Source organism: Melanerpes formicivorus, unplaced genomic scaffold (genome assembly GCF_026170545.1).
Source record: "Melanerpes formicivorus ecotype bairdi unplaced genomic scaffold, bMelFor1.0.p_v2 SCAF_31, whole genome shotgun sequence".
Classification (NCBI taxonomy): domain Eukaryota; kingdom Metazoa; phylum Chordata; class Aves; order Piciformes; family Picidae; genus Melanerpes; species Melanerpes formicivorus.
Window position 1 is genome coordinate 9190629 of NW_027142383.1, and position 20112 is coordinate 9210740.

The window sequence follows — 20112 nt, forward strand, 5'->3', positions numbered from 1 at the left end:
AAGAATTCTCTGTTGATAATATAGTGGCGCCGTAAGAGATGTGAGAAAGTGCTGATTGCTTGGTATGCTGAAGTCCAGCTGCCCCTGAGATGGGAGGCAAGCAAGATAAGGAGGAGGCGAGATCTGGGAAAGAGAGCAATTAGGCCGGATAGAAGAATTCCACAGAGTTGTGAAAACAATGATGTAACCTGTTAGAGAGCAACCAATAGTATGTTGCCAAGTGGGCATAATTATAGCAAACTGTATATAAGATGTGTCTGATGCTCAATAAAGTTGGAATCCGCTGATCAAATTGGTCGAATAAGCGGCCCCTTCTTGCAGTACTTCCAAGCAAGGGTTCCCAGGTGCTGCACAGGCTGCCAGGGAGGTGCTGGAATCCCCATCCCTGCAGGTGTTCAGGAGCTGCCTGGATGTGGTGCTGAAGGCTGTGGTTTGGTGGCAGTGGCTCAGCAGCACTGGTGGCACTGTGAGCTCTGGGGGAGTGCTTTGGTGACCTCAAAGGCCTCTTCCAGCCTCAGCAGTCTGATTCCATGCTTCTGTCTCCCACTGCTGTGCCCAGACCTGTTGGCATTTCCCACTTTCCTGGGCACAGGACAATGCCACCCGTGCCACTGTGGTGTGCCAGGGGCAAAGCCATCGGCAGGCAGCAGGCACTGGCACTGCTGCAGTGCTCCAGGCAGTGGTTGTTGGGTCTGTCACCCAGGGAGGCTAATGCTCTGCAGTGGAGCAGCCATTAAAGCTTCCTTGGAATGAGCAATTAAAGCAACAAGGAAGAGAAATGCTGAGGTGGAAGGCTCCTGGAGTTCAGTTTTCTGCTGTCTGAGGCAAATGCATGGCAAAAGCACTTGGATCAGGCTGCACTTCTGTCAAGGTCCGGAGACACTAAATGTCTTGGTCCGGAGACACAGTTCTTTTAAGTATTCCCGTGTTGTGAAATTAAAGGCACAAACGAGGCCAAAGTATCAACAGCTAGACTATTTATTACATAAATAAAGTGGACATAAGAAGGGGAGAGGGAGAAAAGAGAGAGGGAGAGAGAGGGAGAGAGAGAAGAGAGAGAGAAGAGGAAAGGAATTATATTTCCACACCCCTCATCCCCCCCAAGACAGTTAAAGTCTGTGGAGGAAAGGTGCTGCAGGAGATGTTGGGTTTGTAGAGAAACGGTGTTGAGGCTTTTGCTGGACAACAGCTGTGGTCCTCTGGGGAGATGTTGGGTTGATACAGGAACAGTGCTGAGGCTCCTCTGGGCAGCCTGGGTCTGTAGAGAAAGGGTGCTGAGGCTTTGGCTGGAGCTGTGGTCCTCCGGGCAGCTTCTTTTCTCCGGAGCAGCATTGTCCCGGCTTTCTCTTCTCAGCGGCCTGGCCCGTCTCCTGTGTTTTCCTTCATCTCCGCTTTTCTCCCCGTTTTTCTCCTCTGTTTCTCTCTACAAACCAGTAGTTGCTCCAGTCTTTTATACAGTTTTTAGTCCTTAGGTATGTATTCAAATATTGTCCCTCAGGAATTCCAGTGGCAGGAAATAATCCTTAGGTTCTGTGTATTGCTGTGTGTTTGGGCAAGATCCTGGCTGGAGGGGGGGGAATCTCCATCTACCCCGTCTCCATCCAGACAAGGCTCCCCACATTCCTTACACCTCAGGAAACAGGTGGTAAAACCCATTGTATCACCCTGCCCAGGGTACTTGATGGGTGGAGATTATCTTGCCCTAAAGGTGTGATGGCTGGGTCCTTGGGTCCATTGTTGTAGTCCCGTGTTATCACGATGCAATCACAAGCTGATTTGCATCCAGGATTGGTGGACAGGATTCTTTCCACCTTCTTTCCAGTGGCTCTGCTATCACTTTATCTTTGTTGACTCACATAAAGAGAGACAAACTTATTAGACTCTCACAACTTCCCAGGCTCCTGCCCTCAGTGCTGGGCAGCTCTTCCACAGCCTCATCCCTCTGCAACCTCCACACCTCCTCAGCCCCAGCTTAAATTCATAGACTCCCAGCATGGCTCAGGCTGGAAGGGACCTCAGAGCTCCTCTACTCCAAGCTCATGGCAGGGACACCTCTCAGCTAGACTCAGCTGCTCAAGGCCTCATCCAGCCTGGCCTTGAAGAGCCCCAGGCAGGAGGCAGGCAGAGGTTTGCTCATGCCCATTGCACACACATCGACTTCCAGAGCTAACAGCTCTGCATCCCTGCTCCTCACCCTGCTCAGGAAACAGCAGGTCTCCTCCTAACCTTTATTGATCTTCACACAGCAGATCCCTGCCTTCTCACCAGGGCTCTGCAGCATCACTGCTGCTGGGTGGTGGGGGTCCCCTGGGGAAACAGCTGACACCTGCCTGATGCCAGCCCCACAGAGTGGTGGGCACTGGAACTGAGTCCAGGTGGGGGCTGGGCAGCAGGATGTCCCCCAGGGCTCAGTGCTGGGCCAGGTCTCTGCAATGTCTTCATCAGTGGCCTGGCTAAGGGCAGGGAGGCTCCCCCAGGGAGGCTGCAGAGGGCACTGAGCTGGGTGGCAGTGGAGGTTTGCTGGAGGGCAGGAAGGGTCTGCAGGGGGATGATATCCTCCCCCCTGTGCCTTACAGGTTGGGTTTCTGTCTGCTGGAGATGGATGATCACCACAAAAGGCTCTGCTGCACAACTGCTCCGCTCCTGGCCTCTGCCTCCTGTGTCATGGAGACAACCACCAGCGACCGTGGTGGAAGTGAGGGGACCCAAGGACGAGGAGGAGTCAAGAGGAAGAATAAAAGCCGTAGTAAGTTTCCAAGGCAGCAGCGTCTGGGGGGAGCAGCACATTGCCATACTGCTGTCTGCAAGTCCCATTAGGAAAGGTGCTCTCAGAAGGTCCTTGAGGCAGCAGGGTGCCTCCCAAACCCCAGCCAGGAACAGAGTGCCTTGTTCCCAGCCCCAGTCCCAACAGGGATCCAGAGCCCTGTGAGTTGAGACAACAACATCCTGGGGCTGATTCAGAGTGTTCATCATTGCAGCTGGATGCTGAGCTCCTGGGCATGACTATATTAGGTGATGCTGAAACCCCAGGTGAGAATCTCACCACGTCAGGCAGGAGGACGCTGGTGGATCCCAGAGGCTCTGGAGCCACACCAGGGCTGCCTGTGCTGGATGCAGAGGCAGCACAAACCCAGCCTGGCCTGGCCACATCCTGCGAGGCATGGGCAGGGGCAGCAGGGCTGCAGGGGAGGAGGGCTGCAGGGCAGCAGGATGTGCCCCGTGCTCGCCATCCCCACATGGCTCACGTTTTATTACTCTGACGTTATAGCAGGGACCTGAGCCTGCAGCTTGTGCTCATCACGCACCTGACCTCCTGGAAACGAAGGTGCAGTTCAGAGGTGACTCTGTCGAGAGCGAAGCGACTGCCAAGCCCTGCGCAGGCCCTCGGCAATGGGCACTGCCCGGGGACCCCTCTGGCCCGAGAATGGCTTTAGAGAGGCTGCCAGCGGGGAGGAAGCCTGGTCCGGCACAGCAGCTCGGGGCAAGCCCCGGGGCACGGCCCGGCAGCGCCAGCCGTTGGACTTTGTCCCGGCACGGCCGCTCCCGCCGGCGACAGCCCCGCGGCAGCCCACAGCCATGTCCGCCCCTCCCAACCGTGCTGCGGAGCCGCCCCGCACCAGACCCTCCGGGGTCGCCGGGCAAGGCCGGGCCGGGCTCGCCGCCAACGCTGCTGCGGGAGCTGCCCCCTGCCCGCTGAGCGGAGAGCCGCGGCCAGAGGAGCAGCGGCCGCCAAACGCCGGCGGAGTGCGGGGCGCAGCTGCCTCCTCCGGGCCGAGCCGAGCCCGGAGGAGGGACGGGATGGGCCGGGGGGGGGGGGGGGGGGGAGGAAGAAGAGGTTGTAGTAGCATCACCATGGGGACAGTGACGTCACCTCATCCTGGATCTAATTGGAGAAGACTCCGTGGCCCCAGCCACACCCCACGAGCCAACCAAGCTTGCGCCCTGCCTGCGCTCGCCCCCGCGGCGGCGCGCTCGGCTCCCATTGGCTGCCGGGGCGCGGAAGGGCGGAGCCCGTCTGGAAATCCGGGCTGTAGATTGGCGGCGCGGGCCGGGCTCGGCCGTGGCGACGCCCCTGAGCGCTGGCTGTGGCTGGAGTCGGGAGTGGCTCTTTCTCTCCGCCACAGCCCCGAGGCAAGCAGCGCATCGGGTGCCGCCCGGCCTAGCGCAGCGGACTCAGGTGAGCGCCGTGCCGCGTCCCACCAGCAGTCTCGGGCCGACCTCTGCTGCCGCGTCCTCCATTTTGTGTCGGCGGTGTGGAGCGCTGGGCGGCCGTGGGCGGCGGGAGGCGCAGGAGGCCGGTGCCGCCATTTCGCACCCGCCGGGGCCGCCGTTTCCTCTCTGCGTTCTGCCGCCCGCGGAGCAGCCCCGCCCGCCGCCGCCCTGAGAGCTGCCCACGGCCGCGCCGCCACATCGGGCCCCAGGTCGCAGCTGCGGGCGGGAAAGGCCTGGGCCCCGCCACACCGGCAGGAGGCTCCTCCGGCCGTGGCGCCGAGCGGGTCCGGGCCCGGGCGCCGTGCTGAGCCCCCACCGCGCCCCGGGGCCAGCTCCGGCCGCCGCTGCCCAGGGAACGCCGCGCGCGGAGCCCTGCCCTGTGCCGCCTGTACCGGGACCGGCTCTGGGCACGGCCGGCACAGGCTGCGGGGCCTCCTCCCGTGCTGCCGAACCCGCGCGGGAGCGGCAGACAGAGAGGCAGCAAGAGCACAGTCCCGGCCCTGGCTGCACCCTGCCGGCACCGGCACCGCTGCTCGCCCAGCAGCCCCTGGGGTGGCTCCGGGGAAGGAAGGCTGCGGCCTGAGCCCTGCGGAAGGGAAGGACTTTGCAGGCTGTGCTTCCACGACAGGCTGCTGGAGATAGGGAAGGGAAGCAGAGGCTCAGCCGGACCCTGAGGCTGGGGAGCTTCGAAACAGCAGGGAGAGATGGTGCTGAGCCGCGGGGTGGAGCCATGGTGGCTGGAGATGGTGCTTGAGGTGGTGCTGTGCCTGGTGCCCCCTGGTCGGTGTGGCAGCGCCGTGCCCGGTGCCCCGCAGGTGTGCTGTGCCCCGTGCCCGGCGCCATGGACAAGGCGGAGCTGATCCAGAAGGCGAAGCTGGCGGAGCAGGCGGAGCGCTACGACGACATGGCCTCCTGCATGAAGGCGGTGACCGAGCAGGGCGCGGAGCTGTCCAACGAGGAGCGCAACCTGCTCTCAGTCGCCTACAAGAACGTGGTGGGCGGGCGGCGCTCCGCCTGGAGGGTGATCAGCAGCATCGAGCAGAAGACCGACGCCGGCGACAAGAAGCTGCAGCTCATCAAGGACTACCGCGAGAAGGTGGAGGCCGAGCTCAGGTCCATCTGCACCACCGTGCTGGTGAGTGGGGGCCACCCCCCGGGGGGCCAGGGGCCATGCTGCTCAGCTGCCCCAGCCTGGGCAGGAACAGCCCCAGGGAGGAGGCAGCTACAGCCACAGAGTAACCCTGGCACCTCGACTGGGCAATAGCATGCAGGGGGTGGTGTGGTGGTGCCCCCCTCGGGGGGGGCTGGGGCCCCTCTCAGACAGTGGTTGGTCAGTCTCAAGGACCTGGAAGGTCTCTCCCAGCCTAGAGGATGCTGTGGCTGTGGCTGTGCTGGGGTAGGGAAGTCAGTGCAGGAGGCTCTGCAGCTGCTGCTGGGGGAGGCTGAGCTGTGCTCTGCCCTGTGCCCCAAGCCTGCAGAGGGGTTAGGGGGAGCCCAGCTGCAGTCTTTGGGGTGTGGATGGGGCAGGGGTCAGTGTGTGCTGTGCACCAAGCAGCTGCTGCAGGGAGCTCAGCCCCTGCCTGCCTCTGGTCACTGAGTTTGTCTCCAGAGGATCAGGTGGAGCTGAGCCCCCCCCACTCTGTTCAGGGCCTGTAAGCTGTTGCAGGCAGGTCAGGGAGCTGGCTCTGCACCTCCCCTGCTTCTCAGGCAGGAAAGTCCTCTCCAGAGGGCTTCTGGAGGTGGTTTGCTGGTTCTTTGTTTTCAATATAGAATATTATTGGCTGAAGCAAGGATGGGAGATGAAGAGAAGGCTGAGGTTAGCCTGGTCAGGCTCCAGCTGACTGCTCAGGGCAGCCCTTCAGGAGCACTCTGCAGTGCCTATGAAATAGCATCGGGGTGAAGGCTGCCAGGACAGCCCAACACGGGGCAGAGCCCCAGGCAGCAGGCTCCAAATACTGTGGACAGCAAAGCTGCTCTGTGGTGGGAGTTGAGGCGTCACAGATCAGCAGCTGCAGGTTGCTGGACCCCATCTTAGAGCCTGAAAGGTGCCAGGGGAAGCTTAGGTTGGAGAGGAGGAACAATTCCTGTGCTGCAGGAGTGGTCAGGCCCTGGCAGAGGCTGCCCAGGGAGGTGGTGGAGTCCCCATCCCTGGAGGGGTTCCAGAACCCTGTGGCTGTGGCACTGGGGCCAGGGTTTGGTGGCCCTGGGGGGGCTGGGTTGGGGCTGGGCTGGAGGGGCTGGGAGGCCTCTTCCAGCCCAAGGCATTCCATGAGCGTGAGTTGCTGAGGTGGCTGTGTGATGCAGTGGTGGCTGTGTGCCTCCTTGCCCCTCTGAGCTGCCCTCTGATGTGGTTCTGCCCTCTGAGGCTCTGCTGCTGTCTGATGCTGCTGCTAGGGGAGCAGGAGGAAACAGCTGTGGAAGGAAGCAGGTCTGAGGCCTGCTGGGGCAGGAGACCTGCACTGAGAGCTGAGTGGTTTGGAGGGGACTGAGCTCTCTTCTGCTGTGTTCTGCCTCATGTGCCTGGGGGTGGTGCTGGGGACCCCTTTGTGCTGGCTTGGGTGCTGCCCCCTGGGCCTGCTGGCCTCTGGGGCTCACTGAGGCAGTGCAGATGAGCTGCCTTTGACTGCAGGGTTGGGGGTCAGGAGCTGAAGGAGCCAGCTGAGTCAATCCCTTAACACACTCCACAGGCTGCATCAGCTTGGAAGGGACCCTCCAGGGTCATCTTGTCCCAAGCCCCCTGACCCTCCTCCCACCAGAGCAGGCTGCCCAGGCCCTGTGGCAGAGCCCACAGCTTGCAGAGGAGCTGCAGGTGCAGTGAGGCTGGCAGACCTTCCCCCTGGGGACAAGGCTGTGGCTGCTGCAAGGCAGGGATCCTCCTTTCCTGTGACAGGAGTTTCTGGCCTCTGGCTCCTGTGGGACTGGCTGCCAGCAGCCCTCTTGGTGGCCTCTGCTCTGCTCCAGAGCTGTCCCCTGGGCATGAAGCTCCCTTCTCAGACTCAAACTTCTGCCCTTCTACCAGGCAGAAGGTTATGCAGCAGATCTCCTCCTGGCTGCTGTGCCCTCTTGCCAGGGAGCTGCTGCCTGCACAGGCAGCCTGAGGAGCCCTGCATGGGCTGAGCCATCTCACACTGTGTGCTGCAGGGCCTGCAGCCCCAGCACTGGTGGGCAGCAGTGCTGTGGTAGCCATGCTCACACTCTCCTGTGGGGCAGGCAAGCTCTGCCTGTGCCAGCTGAGTGCCCCCTGGCCCCCAAGGCTCTCTCTGCTCTCAGCTGGGCCTCTCTTCCCCCTCTCCCCTGGAAGGCAGCAGGTAGCAGTGGAGACCTCAGCCCCCAGCTGTGCTTCCTGTGCTGCCCTGCTGGCCCAGAGACTTCCTGGGGAGGAGGTGGCAGCTCCCCACTGCCAGCCTGGGGGCTTTCCCTCCCTCCTCTGAGGGCCATGCCAGTTCTGTTCTCTCCTTCTCCATCTACCACTCCTCTGATCCATGAGTCAGCATCCCAGAGGCTGGAGCTCCCAGTGCACACAGAGCTGCCTCCCAGAGCTGGGCCACAGGATGGGTTTGGCTCCTCCTCTGGAGGGTCACCATTTCTTCACTGCTGCTGCTGGTAGGTCATAGAGATCTGTTAGATCTCTTCAGCTTATCCTCAGAGCTGCTTCTGGACTCCTGGGAGGGCAGCTGGAGGGCAGCAGGTGCTGGCAGGGAGGGTAGAAAGGCTGCCTGGCAGCTGGAGAGCCTGGGCTGAGCAGGCTGTGCTGGGGCTGCCCTCAGCCACACTGCCAGCAGCTTCTGGGGAGGCTCTGGGGTGGTTCTTTTCCTGCTCTCACTCTGGCACAGCTCCTCCCAGTGAGGTGTCTGCTGGTGGGGATCCACATCCTCCTGCCCCCTCTGCAACCTGCTGCTGCTTCCTGATCTAGAGAGGCAGTGGCCCTGCCCAGGCTGCTGGGCCGGCTCCTGCAGCTCCACCAGCACCTGGCAGGCTTGGGCCAAGGGAGCCTGGGGTAGGCTGCCAGGGCTTGGTCTGGGTGAGGAGTGCCTGCAGCTGGTGAGGGAAGGCACTGGGTCAGGGCTGGGCTCTGGGCAGGAGCTGCAGTTTGAGCACCACCAGAATGCAGACATCCAAAGGGGAGCTGGGAGATTTGTACAGAACCTGGGGAAAACTGAGCACAAGGAAGGCTCCAGGGGCACCTCAGAGCTGCCTGCCAGGACCTGAAGGGATCCTGCAGGAAGGCTGCAGAGAGACTTCTCCTGAGGGGGTCTGGAGCCAGGCCAAGGGGCAATGGCTTGGAGCTGAGGCAGAGCAGGGTCAGACTGGAGCTGAGGAAGAAGTTCTTCAGTGTGAGGGAGCTGAGCCTCTGGCACAGGCTGCCCAGGGAGGCTGTGGCTGCCTCCTGCCTGGGGGTGCTGCAGGCCAGGCTGGATGAGGCCTTGAGCAGCTGAGTGTAGCTGAGAGGTGTCCCTGGGCATGGTGGGGAGCTTGGAGCAGAGGAGCTCTGAGCTCCCTTCCAGCCTGAGCCATCCCAGCAGTCTGTGACTCTATGGCTTCTCCTCCCTGTGCCACAAGTGAGGCTCCCAGCCCCAGGGCTGGCTGTGAGCCATGCAGCCTGTACTGCAGCCTGCTAGAGGTTAACCAAGGCCATGCCTGCAGCACTGCCCCAGCACTCCTGGGATAGCCAAGCCAAGTCCAGAGGCAGCATTAACGCAGGGCTTGGTGTGCTGAGCCTTCAGCAGCTTCACCACAGGGCTCCCAGGGGCAGGGACTGCAGTGCCCTTGGCTCAGGTGCCAGCCTCGCCCCACAGCACCTCTGCCCATGCCCGCCAGCAGAGGGAGGGGCTGCCCCAGACAAGAGCTCTGCTGCAGCAGCATCAAGCTGCCAGACTGCAGCGGCTACAACCAACCCTCAGCTTCCACTCTTCTGCAGGCCAAAGGTAGCAGCAGGGAGGTTGGGAACCACCAGAGAGGGCTGAGCTGAAGGCTGCTTCAGCATCTGCCTGCAGATTTCAGCTGGCAGGAGCAGCACTGCCCTGCCCTGCAGTGCTGGGGAGCTGCTGCCACTGCAGCCAACCACTGCAGCCAGCCACTGCCTGCCTCTGGTAGAGCAGGAGGGATGGAGATCAGAAGGGGACAGAGTCTGGGGCTGCCCTGCTCTGTACTGGCATTTATTGTTTGTTCCTCATGCAGAGCAGCAGCAGCAACCCCTGCAGCCTTGGAGGTGGAGGGAGGAGGGAAGTCAGGCAGGGGAAGCTGGCAGGAGCTGCACTCATCTTGGCTCTCAGCAGTGAGCTCTGCCAGCTCCTGGAAGAGCAAACACTCAGCAGCAGCCTCTCAGGCCAGCTGCAGGGTGAGTGCAGGCACTGCTGCAGGCAGAGGAGAGGAGCAGCAGCACCAGGGGAGGCTCAGGAGGCCCTGCTCAGCTCCACAGCACTGGCCTGAGGCAGGGCAACAGCAACCTGGGCCAGAAGAGCTGCTGGAGGGCAGCTGAGCAGCCTGAGGAGCTCACTGTGCCAGGCCACAGCCCCAGAGCACAGGGAGAGCAGCTTCAGGCCTCAGCTGGAGCCAGCAGCACAGAGCTGTTCCCAAGCCCTGCTGGGCTCAGCCATGGCATCCCCAGCAAGTTCCCCACTCTGGGCAAGCTGCTCCCAACTCTCACTGCTCCATGAGGAGCTCCTCCAACAGCAGGACCCAGAAGCACCACCAAACACAGGGGAAAGCCTGGAGGGGCAGGGGGAGATGAACTGCCCCCAGGCAGGGGCCGCTGCCCTCCTCCCCAGCAGCCCTCTCTGAAGAGCAGAGGATGCTCCCTGTGCCCTGGAAAGGTTGGAGCAGGAGCTCCTGGGGTCCCTCCCAGCCTATGATCAGCACAGGCTCAGCAGAGCTTCTGTGGGAGCCTGGGCTGTGACTCAGAGGAATGATTCAAGAACAGCTCTCTGCATTGCCAGGGAATTAGTCAACCAATGCAGGGACTTCAAGGAGGCCTCCCAGAGTGCCCTGAGATCAAACACTTGCCTGAGCAAATCTCTCCCTCAGAGAGCCACTCTGCATTGAAAGGCAGCCCAGGGGGCTCGGGTGGCAGGGCAGGCAGGCAGAGAAATGTCAAGGTTGGCATCAAGTGGAGAACCTTCCTGTGGCCACTGCTGGGGTTTGGACACCCAGGAGATCAGAGCTCGGAGCAGCTCAGGCTGGAAGGGCCTGCAGGCTGTACAGCCCCAGCTCCCTCAGCCTGTGCTCCCAGCAGAGCTGCTCCAGCCCTTGGAGCATCCTTGTGGCCTCCTCTGGACTCTCTCCAGCAGCTCTGTGTCCCTCTCCAGCAGCTCTGTGTCCCTCTCCTGCTGGGGACCCCAGAGCTGGGATGATGGAACTGATGTCTGAACAAGGGCAACAAAGCTGGGGAGGGGTCTGGAGCACAGCCCTGTGAGGAGAGGCTGAGGGAGCTGGGGTTGCTTAGCCTGGAGAAGAGGAGGCTCAGGGGAGATCTTCTTGCTCTCTACAAGTACCTGAAGGGAGGTTGTAGCCAGGTGGGGGTTGGTCTCTTCTCCCAGGCACCCAGCACCAGAACAAGAGGACACAGTCTCAAGCTGTGCCAGGGGAGGTTTAGGCTGGAGGTGAGGAAGAAATTCTTCCCAGCAAGAGAGATTGGCCATGGGAATGTGCTGCCCAGGGAGGTGGTGGAGTCACCATCACTGGAGGTGTGTAGGAAGAGCCTGGATGAGGCACTTGGTGCCATGGTCTGGCTGATCAGAGGGTGCTGGGTGAGAGGTTGGACTGGATGAGCTCTGAGGTCTCTTCCAGCCTGGTCAGTTCTGTTCTAGTCTTTGTCTCTCTCTGTGCTGGGAGCTGATCTCTCAGCTCACTGTCTGGGCTCAGCTCACTCTTGCCTGTGCCTCTTCTCTTCTGTTAGCTTTTGTCCTTCTTGAGAGGCTGCCCCTGGAGGGCTGCACTTTGGTGTGGGGGAAGCTGGATCCATTCCTCAAGGTGCTGAGACCTGCAGGAGCAAAGCCTAGGAGCATGCAATGCCCTGGGATGGAAGGGGCCTCTGGAGGTCACCTGCTCCAGCCCCTGCCTGCCCTCAGCCTCCTGACTGCAAATAGTCTGAGGAGCTCTGATGGGAGCTGAGGCTTCTCCTGTGCAGCCCCTGCCTGCTGCCCCTCAAGTTCTAGACCCACAGCAAGCTGCTGAGGGACAGATGCTGAGTGGCTGCAAAGTATTGGGGGGGGGGGGTCCTGAGAGCACAGCCCCTGGGGGGTCCCCTGGGTGTGCAGTGCCGCTGCTGGGCTGCCTTTGGCTCCCTCCCCTCCTGGGCACAGACATATCCCTCTGGGGGCAGCCTGGGAGCAGGCCTGCCTGGGGATGGCAGCAGGGAAGCCTGGAGGTCAGAAAAGGTGAAGGAGTGAGCCCAGAAAACTGCAGGAGACCCCCTGCACCTGGGCCCCCTGGCTCCCCCCCAGCAGGCCCAGTGCCAGGCCCTGTGGCTCCCTGCACCCCCAAAGCATCAGCTGCCTGCCCTGTGAGCTGGAAGGCCCTGGCTGAGCTGGGGTTGTGCTCCTGCCTCTCTTCCAGGGAGGGCAATCAGGGCCTTGCTTGGCCACTCAGCCTCCAGCAGGGTTTGTGCCCTGCTCCAGCAGTCTTGTGCTGTCCTCCCTTGTCCATGAGCCTGAAGGAGCTGTGTGCAGGAGTCCTGCCAGGCTCTGGGGCAGGAAGCTTCCATCTGCTCTGCTGGTTCATCTTCAGAATGCACTCCACAGGCTCCTGCCAGCCTCAGGTCTCTGCAGCTTTTCCTGCACATGAGTCACCAGGGTGCCAAGGAGGCCACCAGCAGCTGGCCTGGAGCAGCAGTGGTGTGGGCAGCAGGAGCAGGGCAGGGATTGTGCCCCTGGGTCAGACCTGAGGCTGCACCTGGAATCCTGGGCTCAGTTTGGGGCCTCTCACTGCAAGGAGGACACTGAGGAGCTGCAGCAGGGCTGGGGAGGAGCAGCTGAGGGCCCTGGGGGTGTTGAGTGTGGAGAAGAGGAGGCTGAGGGAGACCTCATTGCTCTCTGCAGCTCCCTGAGAGGAGGCTACAGGGAGCTGGGGTTGGGCTCTGCTCCCCAGGCTCAGGTGACAGCAGGAGAGGCAATGGCCTCAGGTTGCCCCAGGGGAGGTTCAGGTGGGAGATGAGAAGAAACTTCCTGACTGGAAGAGTTCTCAGAGCTTGGCACAGGCTGCCCAGGGAGGTGGCTGAATGCCCTTCCCTGGAGGGGTTTCCCAGAGCCAGAGCTGTGGTGCTGAGGGCCATGGCTCAGCCCCAGCCCTGGCAGAGCTGGAGCAGGGTTGGGCTGGGTGAGCTTCGAGGCTTCTCCAGCCCAGCCCCTGTGTGCTGTACTCTGGAGAGCCTGCCCAGAGCAGCAGTGCTCCTGGGGTGGCTGCCACCCCCTGCCCACTCTGTTCACCTGCTTTGGAACTCAGCAGAGGAGCTGCTGCTGGCTGCACACAGCAGTGAGGACCCTGCCCCATTCCAGCCCTCCCTGATCCCTGTGCCACCCAGCCAGGGGCTGCTCTCTGGCAGTGCTCTGCCAGCCCTGCAGGAGGTCCCACAGTCAGCTCTGATGGGGGTGGCAGGGTGCCAGGCTTGGTGCCATAGTGCTTGGAAGCCCCCTCCAGGCTGGCAGTGCCTCCCTGCCCTGGGGTCTTTTCCACAGCAGTCCCTTGGCTGCTGCCTGCCTGTGAGTGTCCTGGCAGGGTGTTGTAGGGTTGGAAGGGTAAGGCCAAGAAGCCTCCTCCCTCCCCCCTGTAAAGTAGAGGGAAAGAAAATTGAAGGGAAAGGAAAAAAACCTCACAGCTGAATTAGCAAAGCAATGAGAGCTGTATATTTACAAAGCAATGTAGGATATGCAGGGGAATATATACAAAGATATACAACAGAGTAGCACAGAAATGAGAGTTCCCCCCTCTGCTGAGGGGGTTCCCCACCTCCGCTCCCCCTTCTCTCCCCTTTTCCCCAGAGCGGGTTAGAAAGAGAGAGAAAGAGAGAAAAAAAAAATTAGAAGCAGTTATGTGTTAATTGGAAAGCAGTTAATACAGGCCTTTGTAGCTTACCAGTTTCAAGGCCAAAGCCTTGGCCGAAAGCCCAGCACAGAGAGAGCTGCTGCTCGGCGGAGGAGCAGAAGCAAGACTGATAGAAAAGGTGCCGGAGTGCCCAGGATACCCTCCTGCACTCCCAGTTCAGAAGGTGCTTCCTCCCACTCTACCAATGAAATTAGTTTAGATCCGTCTTTTTTTTTTGTTCACCAACTTCTGTCCACCATATTCCCTTTCTTAAGGGGACAGTCTCAAACGGTCACACAGGGGCTCCCTGGAGCTGTGTGCAGTGGCAGCAGCCTGTGCCCAGCTGGAGAGCCCTGCTAGCAGAGCTGGTTTGAAGTCCCTGCCAGCACCTGGGAGGAGCAGAGGCTCTCAGCTGGGGGCTCTGCTCCCCTGGGCACTCCTGAGGCCATCCTGGCTTGGTGGTGCACATGGGGCTGGAACTAGCTCCTGGGGGTTGCAGGGCTGCAGCTGCTCCTTAAGGGCTCAGGCTCTGCCCCCAGAGCTGCAGCTCTGCAGCAGGGTAGGTGCTGCCCCAGCTGGCAGTCCTGTTCCTGCCCCCCTCCTCAGCTGCCCCCTCTGCAGGACTGGGGGGCTTGCTGCTGCTTTCCCCACCACTTGGCCTCCCAAGTGAGTGACTGCAGAGCTCTTGGTGTGAAGCAGCTCTGGGGCTCCCCTGAGCCTGCTGGAGCCAGGTCCCCTCTCTTGTCAGCCCCACGGAGCAGGGCTAGGCAAGGAGGGCAGCCACAAGCTGCTGTGCCCCTCCTGTGGGGGCAATCCTCTGCTGTTCTCCTTTGCCTTCTCCTTCCATTTGGAGGGGCTGGGAGGCCCTGCAGCCTTGAGGAGGACTTGGCTCCTCTTGCTGCAGCCCCTGAGCCCTGCCCTGGCGAGCAGCAGGAGCAGCACTGGCATCAGCTGAGGGGGGATGGAGAGCACTCTGGGGCTGGAAGGATGTGTCCCTGCCAGACTGGAGAGTCTGCTAGCTGCCCAGGTGCAGCTCTTGGCTGTCTGTGGGGCTGGGCTGGAGAGGTCTGAGGAGCACAGCTGAGAGCAGAGGCAGCAGGGGCTGGGCTCTGTCACTGCTTGCTGGGGAGAAGGAGTTGGTTCTTGGCTGTAGGCAGCTCCCAGCTTTGCTCTCCTGCCTCCCTTCCCTGGCCCTGCTCCAGCACCACAGGAAGGAGGCTGCCCGGGGGAGAGGCTGAGCCCCAGCCCTGGGGGTGCTCCAGAGGCAGAGAGGTGGTGCTGAGGGCCATGGCTCAGCCCCAGCAGAGCATGGCTGGGCTGGCTGGCTGCAGAGGCCTCCTCCAGCCAGCACCTGATGGTTTCTCCAGTGCCAGCTTTCTCCCCTGGCAGCAGAGGAGCTCAGCTTGCCCAGGAAGCCCCAGCTGGGAAGGCTGTTCCTGGGCCTGCCCTCTGCTCCTCTCCCCTGCTCCCTGCCTCTGTGCCTTCCCAGGCTGGGCTGAGGCAGCTGCACCCAGCCCAGAGCCTGCCCCTCCCAGGGAGCAGGGGAGGCTGGGTCTGTGCTGTGACCCCTGGCTGTCTGTGTGCCCCCAGGAGCTGCTGGACAAGTTCCTGATAGCCAACGCCAGCAGCCCCGAGAGCAAAGTCTTCTACCTGAAGATGAAGGGAGACTACTTCCGGTACCTGGCCGAGGTGGCCTGCGGGGAAGACAGGAAGCGTGAGTGCTGGGGGGCCAGGGGGGCTCAGGGGGCTGGGGGTGCCAGTAGCTCACCCCCAGTGTGCACAAGGCCCCAGCAGGAGGAGGCTGCTGCAGGCCTACAGCTGGCTGCCTGGAGCAGGGCCTCCTCCCCTCCTGGGCAAGCTGCTGCGGCTGCCCTGCTGCAGCTGGGTGATCCCCAGAGGCCCCCTCCCACCCCCAGCGTGCTGCCAGCTGAGAGGCAGCTGAGTGGGAGCAGTTGTGGCTCAGCTGAGCCCCTGCAGGTGGAGACTGCAGGCCTGAGCGGCCCTGGGTGCAGCAGGCAGGGAGCTGGAGCTGCTGGGCTCTGCCCTGCTTGCTGGGGAGCTGCTGGGACACAGCTCAGGGCAGGCTGTGCTGCTGCACTTCCTGTGGGGATCTGAGCAAAGCAGAGCTGCTAAGGGAGGCTGAACACATCCCTGCCACATTTGCCCTCCCTGCTGGCATCCTGCTGCTCTTCAGCCTTGTCCATGTCGGGGTGAAGCATCCCCTGAATGCTTCTCCCTGCAGCTGGGGGGAGCAGTGAGGCAGGCTGCCTGCAGGCAGTGATGCACGGCTGCAGGGGGCTGCACCTCAGCTCCCAGAGCCTTTGAAGCACTGCAGTCACCTCAGGGTCTGTGTCTGCTCGCTTCTGGGTATCCAGCTGCCTCCTGAGCACCTCTGCTCTGGAGCAGCTTCCTTTGCTCCCTGTGTCCTGTCTGTGTGGCAGCTGCACTGCAGGGAGGGCATGGAGGGGCTGCAGCAGGGCCAGAGAAGGGCAACAGAGCTGGGGAAGGGTCTGGAGAACAGGGCTGGGGAGGGGCAGCTGAGGGCCCTGGGGGTGTTGAGTGTGGAGGAGGCTGAGGGAGACCTCATTGCTCTCTGCAGCTCCCTGAGAGGAGGCTGCAGGGAGCTGGGGTTGGGCTCTGCTCCCCAGGCTCAGGTGACAGAAGGAGAGGCAATGGCCTGGAGTGTGCCAAGGGAGGGCTGGGTTGGAGAGGAAGAAAAGTTTCTTTGGTGCAGGAGTGGTCAGGGCCTGGCAGAGGCTGCCCAGGGAGGTGGTGGAGTCCCCATGCCTGGAGGGGTTCCAGAGCCCTGTGGCCATGGCTTCTGGGACCAGGGTTTGGTGGCCATGGTGGGGCTGGGTTGGGGTTGGGCTGGATGCTCTCAGAGGGCTTCTCCACCCCAGGCTGCTGCTGCTGCTCCCAGCCCTGCATTCCAGCAGAGCAGAGCTGTGCTGGCAGCGTCCTGGCAGGGGGGCAGCTCCGGGCTCGCAGCAGTGCAGCCCTGGCAGCCAGCCCTGAGGCCCTGCCGTGCGCTGCCCTGCACAGAGACCATAGAGAGCTCGCAGGGAGCCTACCAGGAGGCCTTTGACATCAGCAAGAAGGAGATGCAGCCCACGCACCCCATCCGCCTGGGGCTGGCCCTCAACTTCTCTGTCTTCTACTACGAGATCCTCAACAACCCCGAGCTGGCCTGCACCCTGGCCAAGACAGTCAGTGCTGGGGGCTGCAGGGGGGGAGGTGTGGGGGGGCTGCTGGGCTCCAGGGGGGCAGGTGCATGGGGGGCCTACTTTCTGGGGTGGGCTGCCTGGGAGGTGCCTGGGGGCTGTTTTCTGTGGGGCCTGCTGGGGAGGTGCCTGGGGCTGCCTGGAGGGGGGCTTCAGGGGTGGTACCTGGGGGGGCTGCCTGGGGTCCTGTGCCAGGCCCCAGGGTCAGGCCTGGGCTCGTGCAGGAAGGAGCCCCCTACAGGGCTCCCATTGGTTGTGCTGATGGGGGATGAAGGGCCCTGAGCAGGAGGTGCTCCCAGCCTGGCTGCAGGGCTGAGCCTCCTGTGCAGGCTGCTGCAGGGCTGAGGCAGGGCTGTTGCAGGCATTCGACGAGGCCATCGCAGAGCTGGATACACTGAACGAAGACTCCTACAAAGACAGCACTCTCATCATGCAGCTACTTAGGGACAACCTCACAGTGAGTGCCCCTTGCCCCTGCCCTCGAGCCTGCCCTCGGCCTGCTCACACTGCTCCCGGGGTGGCTGCAGGGCACAGCACAGCACTGACCCTGCCCTGGGCTTCCCTGGCTGACTCTGAGCCCAGCTTACACCACTGGGTGCTGCAGCCTGCAGCAGCAGCCTGGGCAGCTCCCTGCTGGCCTTGGCTGTGCGGCTGGAGCAGCAACAGGCAGGCAGCTTAGAGCCAGAGAGTGGTCTGTGGGTAGTGATTCCTCCCCAGGCTTTTGGTGCCTCCCTCAGACAAAGGCTCTTGGCTGCTCTGTCTCCCTGCCCTGCTCCTTTCCCTGCTGCTCACAGGCAGAGCAGCTCAGTAGCTTCAGGGCTTTAAGGACAGAACTGAGCTGCTGTTTGTCTGGTGATTAACCCTTGCAGGGAAGTGTCCACTGGACCCCCAGGGTCTCTAGGGCAGCTCCCAGGGAATGCAGCAGTGTCTGGTGCTGTGCAGCACTCCTGCCATGCAATTGCCCTTGCTCAGCACCACCAAACACTTAGCTTCAGCACCCAGATCGCTGATCCTCACTCTCAGCTTTCCAGCTGCTGCTTTGGGAACTGCTGTTGCTCATGAGTGAGGCCTGGGGCAGGCTGGGCTGGTGGGAGGTGTCCCTGCCCATGGCAGGGGGATTGGAACTGGATGAGCTTCAAGGTTCCCTCCAACCCAACCCCTTCTGTAAAGCTGCCACCCAGACTGGAGAGGTGTGGGGCTAGTGCTGGCAGCTGAGCACAGCAGCCTGGAGCTGCCCAGGGCCCTGCCCAGCCAGCTGGGCCCTGCCTCCAGTTACAGCTCCTGCTGCTCTGTGGGCATCAGGGCACTTTGGGATGTGGCTTGATGGCCTTGGTGGTGTGGGGCTGAAGCTTGGACTTGATCCTAGAGAGCTTTCCCACCCAGACAGCTGTGTGATTGTATTCCCAAGCCAGAATCCTGCAAAGGCTTGGGTGGGAGGGCACCCTGAAGGTCATCTAGCTCCATGGAATGGGTTGGAAGGGACCCTGAAGGTCATCTAGCTCCAAGCCCCCTGCCCTGGGCTCTGCCATGGGCTTGGTGGTCTTCCAGCTGCCACCAGCCCAGGCTGCTGAGTCCCCATCCAGCTTGCCCTTGAGCAGCCCTGGGGAAGGGCCCTGTGAGTGCTGTGAGCTGACTCTGCTCTTCCTCTCTTGGCAGCTATGGACATCAGACAGTGCAGGAGAAGAATGTGATGCTGCAGAAGGTGCAGAGAACTGAGGGCTGCACGTGGGGCATCATCTCCCCCCCCCCCCCCCCCCCAGAAGCCTTTTTACACTCTCCATTCCTTCCAGCTCCCCTGGGGATTCCTATAGCAAAGACAGAACAGAACCCATCCATGTGTATGGAAGATCAGTTTGTAGTCTTTTCACACTGCAGCTTTGGGAAACACAACAACAACAACCAACAAACAAACAACCCAACCTCCATTCCTTCATCTGGGGTTTTGGGTTGGTCTCTCTTTCTGTCCTGGCCTTCCTGGTGTGCAGTTTCTGCTGTAGGAAAGTGTTGGTAGCCTCATTTCACATCAGCCCCCTCCAGACCCTGCTGCAGAGAGAGGACTCTCAGCTCCTCCTGCTCTGGGGAAGAACCAAACCTGATCCAGTCCCTGCCAGTGGGCTGTGCTCTGTGTTCCAGTCAACTGTGGCAATGGAGTGCATTGCAGCTCCAGAGTCTTTCCACCCAGCTTCTTCTCCTCCACCTCCCCTCCCTGCTCCCCAGGCTTCCCTGGGCCCACCCCTTGGCTCCCCCCTGGCTCCTCTGTGCTGTGTCAGTAGGGCTGTGGAGGCTCGGGGCCAGCATTCCCACTTTGGGGAACCAGCAACTGAGTTGCTTCCTGCAACACAGCAGCTTCGTGTGCTCCCAGCAGGGCCCCCCTAGCCTCCCTCCCCCATGGCCTCGCCTGGGTGGTGCTGGCAGGCTGTGTGCTGGGGGGCAGGCTGGGGGGGCAGGGCAGCTCTTCAGGCACTGGATGGCAGCCCCCAGTGGAGTCCCAGGGCCAAGCCTCCCAGGTCTGGGTTCTTTGGGCTGTGTTTGTTTCTGTTAGTGCCTCCCCGTGCAGGGTGGGGCTGGTGGGGGGAGGCGTCTGAGTCTGTGCAGTGCTGGTGCCCTGGCGAGCCTGGAGCTCTGTTGTGTTGCTAATCATTGACTAGTGAAAGATGTTCTGCCCTGTGTGACAGCCACCCCGATGGCAAATAAAAGTACCTTTTATAAACCACCCCTGCTGCCTCCTGGCCTCTGCCTCGGGGCCTCTGCCTCCAGCTGAGTGCTGCTCCCAGGGCAGTGTCCTGGGCTGGCAGTGTCCTGGGCAGCCTGACAGGTGGGCTTCTGGCACCCAGACCTGCTCCTCCAGCCCCTGGCTGTGCCTTGGGCAGAGAGTGGGGAAGGGAGCCTGGCACAGCTGCCCCTGCTCTGGCAGGGCTTGGGCTGGGTGATCTCTCAAGGTCCCTTCCAGCCCCTGACTGTGACCCTGCAGATTCTCTGCTCCAAGGGAAAACTGCCACGGCTTTGGCACTCCTCCAGGCCTGGCAAAACTCCTGCCCTGCATTTGGCATCTTCTGGTAACCCCCTGGGCTCCTCTCCCCTGTCCCTCCTCTCTTTCTCCACAGATGGCACAGGGTTGCTATCGGAGGCGACGGAGATGGGAATCAATACGGCTGACCAATGTGATCGAGTATTGTTCTGTAATGGGTTGGGGCAAACCCCCTCCCCACCACGTGCAGAAATGACGACTCAGACAAACGGATTGCAAAAGTGGTGGAAAGTTTAAATAGAACAGTGAATGCGTGCAGAGAATTAGAAACACAGTGACAAGGAGAAACCCCAAAACAGACCCAGAGAGATCCCATCCCCACCTGAGGGTGCACCCAAAACCCCCAGGGATCCTCCTTCCCCCCCCCCCCCCCCCCCCCCACTGCTAGGCTAGTCTCAGCTGGCCAGATCTGAGACTGCCCATCCCCCCGTGGCCTTGGGCCTAACCAGGTCCAGGGCCGGGAGATCTCTTCCCCAGTTACCAGGTGGCGGAGAGGAAGGAAAGAGGAAGTGCCAGACCCCGCCGTAAAACTTATAGTGGTGCAAGGGATCATGGTAGGAAATAACCTAATTTCCTGTGTCCACCCACTGGGCTGGACTTCTGGACACAGGAAACACCCCTGTAGCAGAGGGC

At 61.7% G+C, this 20112-nt stretch overlaps 1 protein-coding gene across 1 annotated transcript; it reads left to right on the forward strand.

The window, feature by feature from the left end:
- Positions 1 to 4071: 4071 nt before the first annotated feature.
- Positions 4072 to 19164, forward strand: YWHAQ (tyrosine 3-monooxygenase/tryptophan 5-monooxygenase activation protein theta). The gene is made up of 6 exons (XM_068155333.1): positions 4072 to 4177; positions 5028 to 5347; positions 14821 to 14944; positions 16273 to 16436; positions 16813 to 16908; positions 18108 to 19164. Exons 2-6 carry the CDS (start codon positions 5054 to 5056, stop codon positions 18165 to 18167), a joined length of 738 nt encoding a protein of 245 aa, XP_068011434.1. The 5' UTR covers positions 4072 to 4177; positions 5028 to 5053; the 3' UTR covers positions 18168 to 19164.
- The last annotated feature ends 948 nt before the right edge of the window (positions 19165 to 20112 follow it).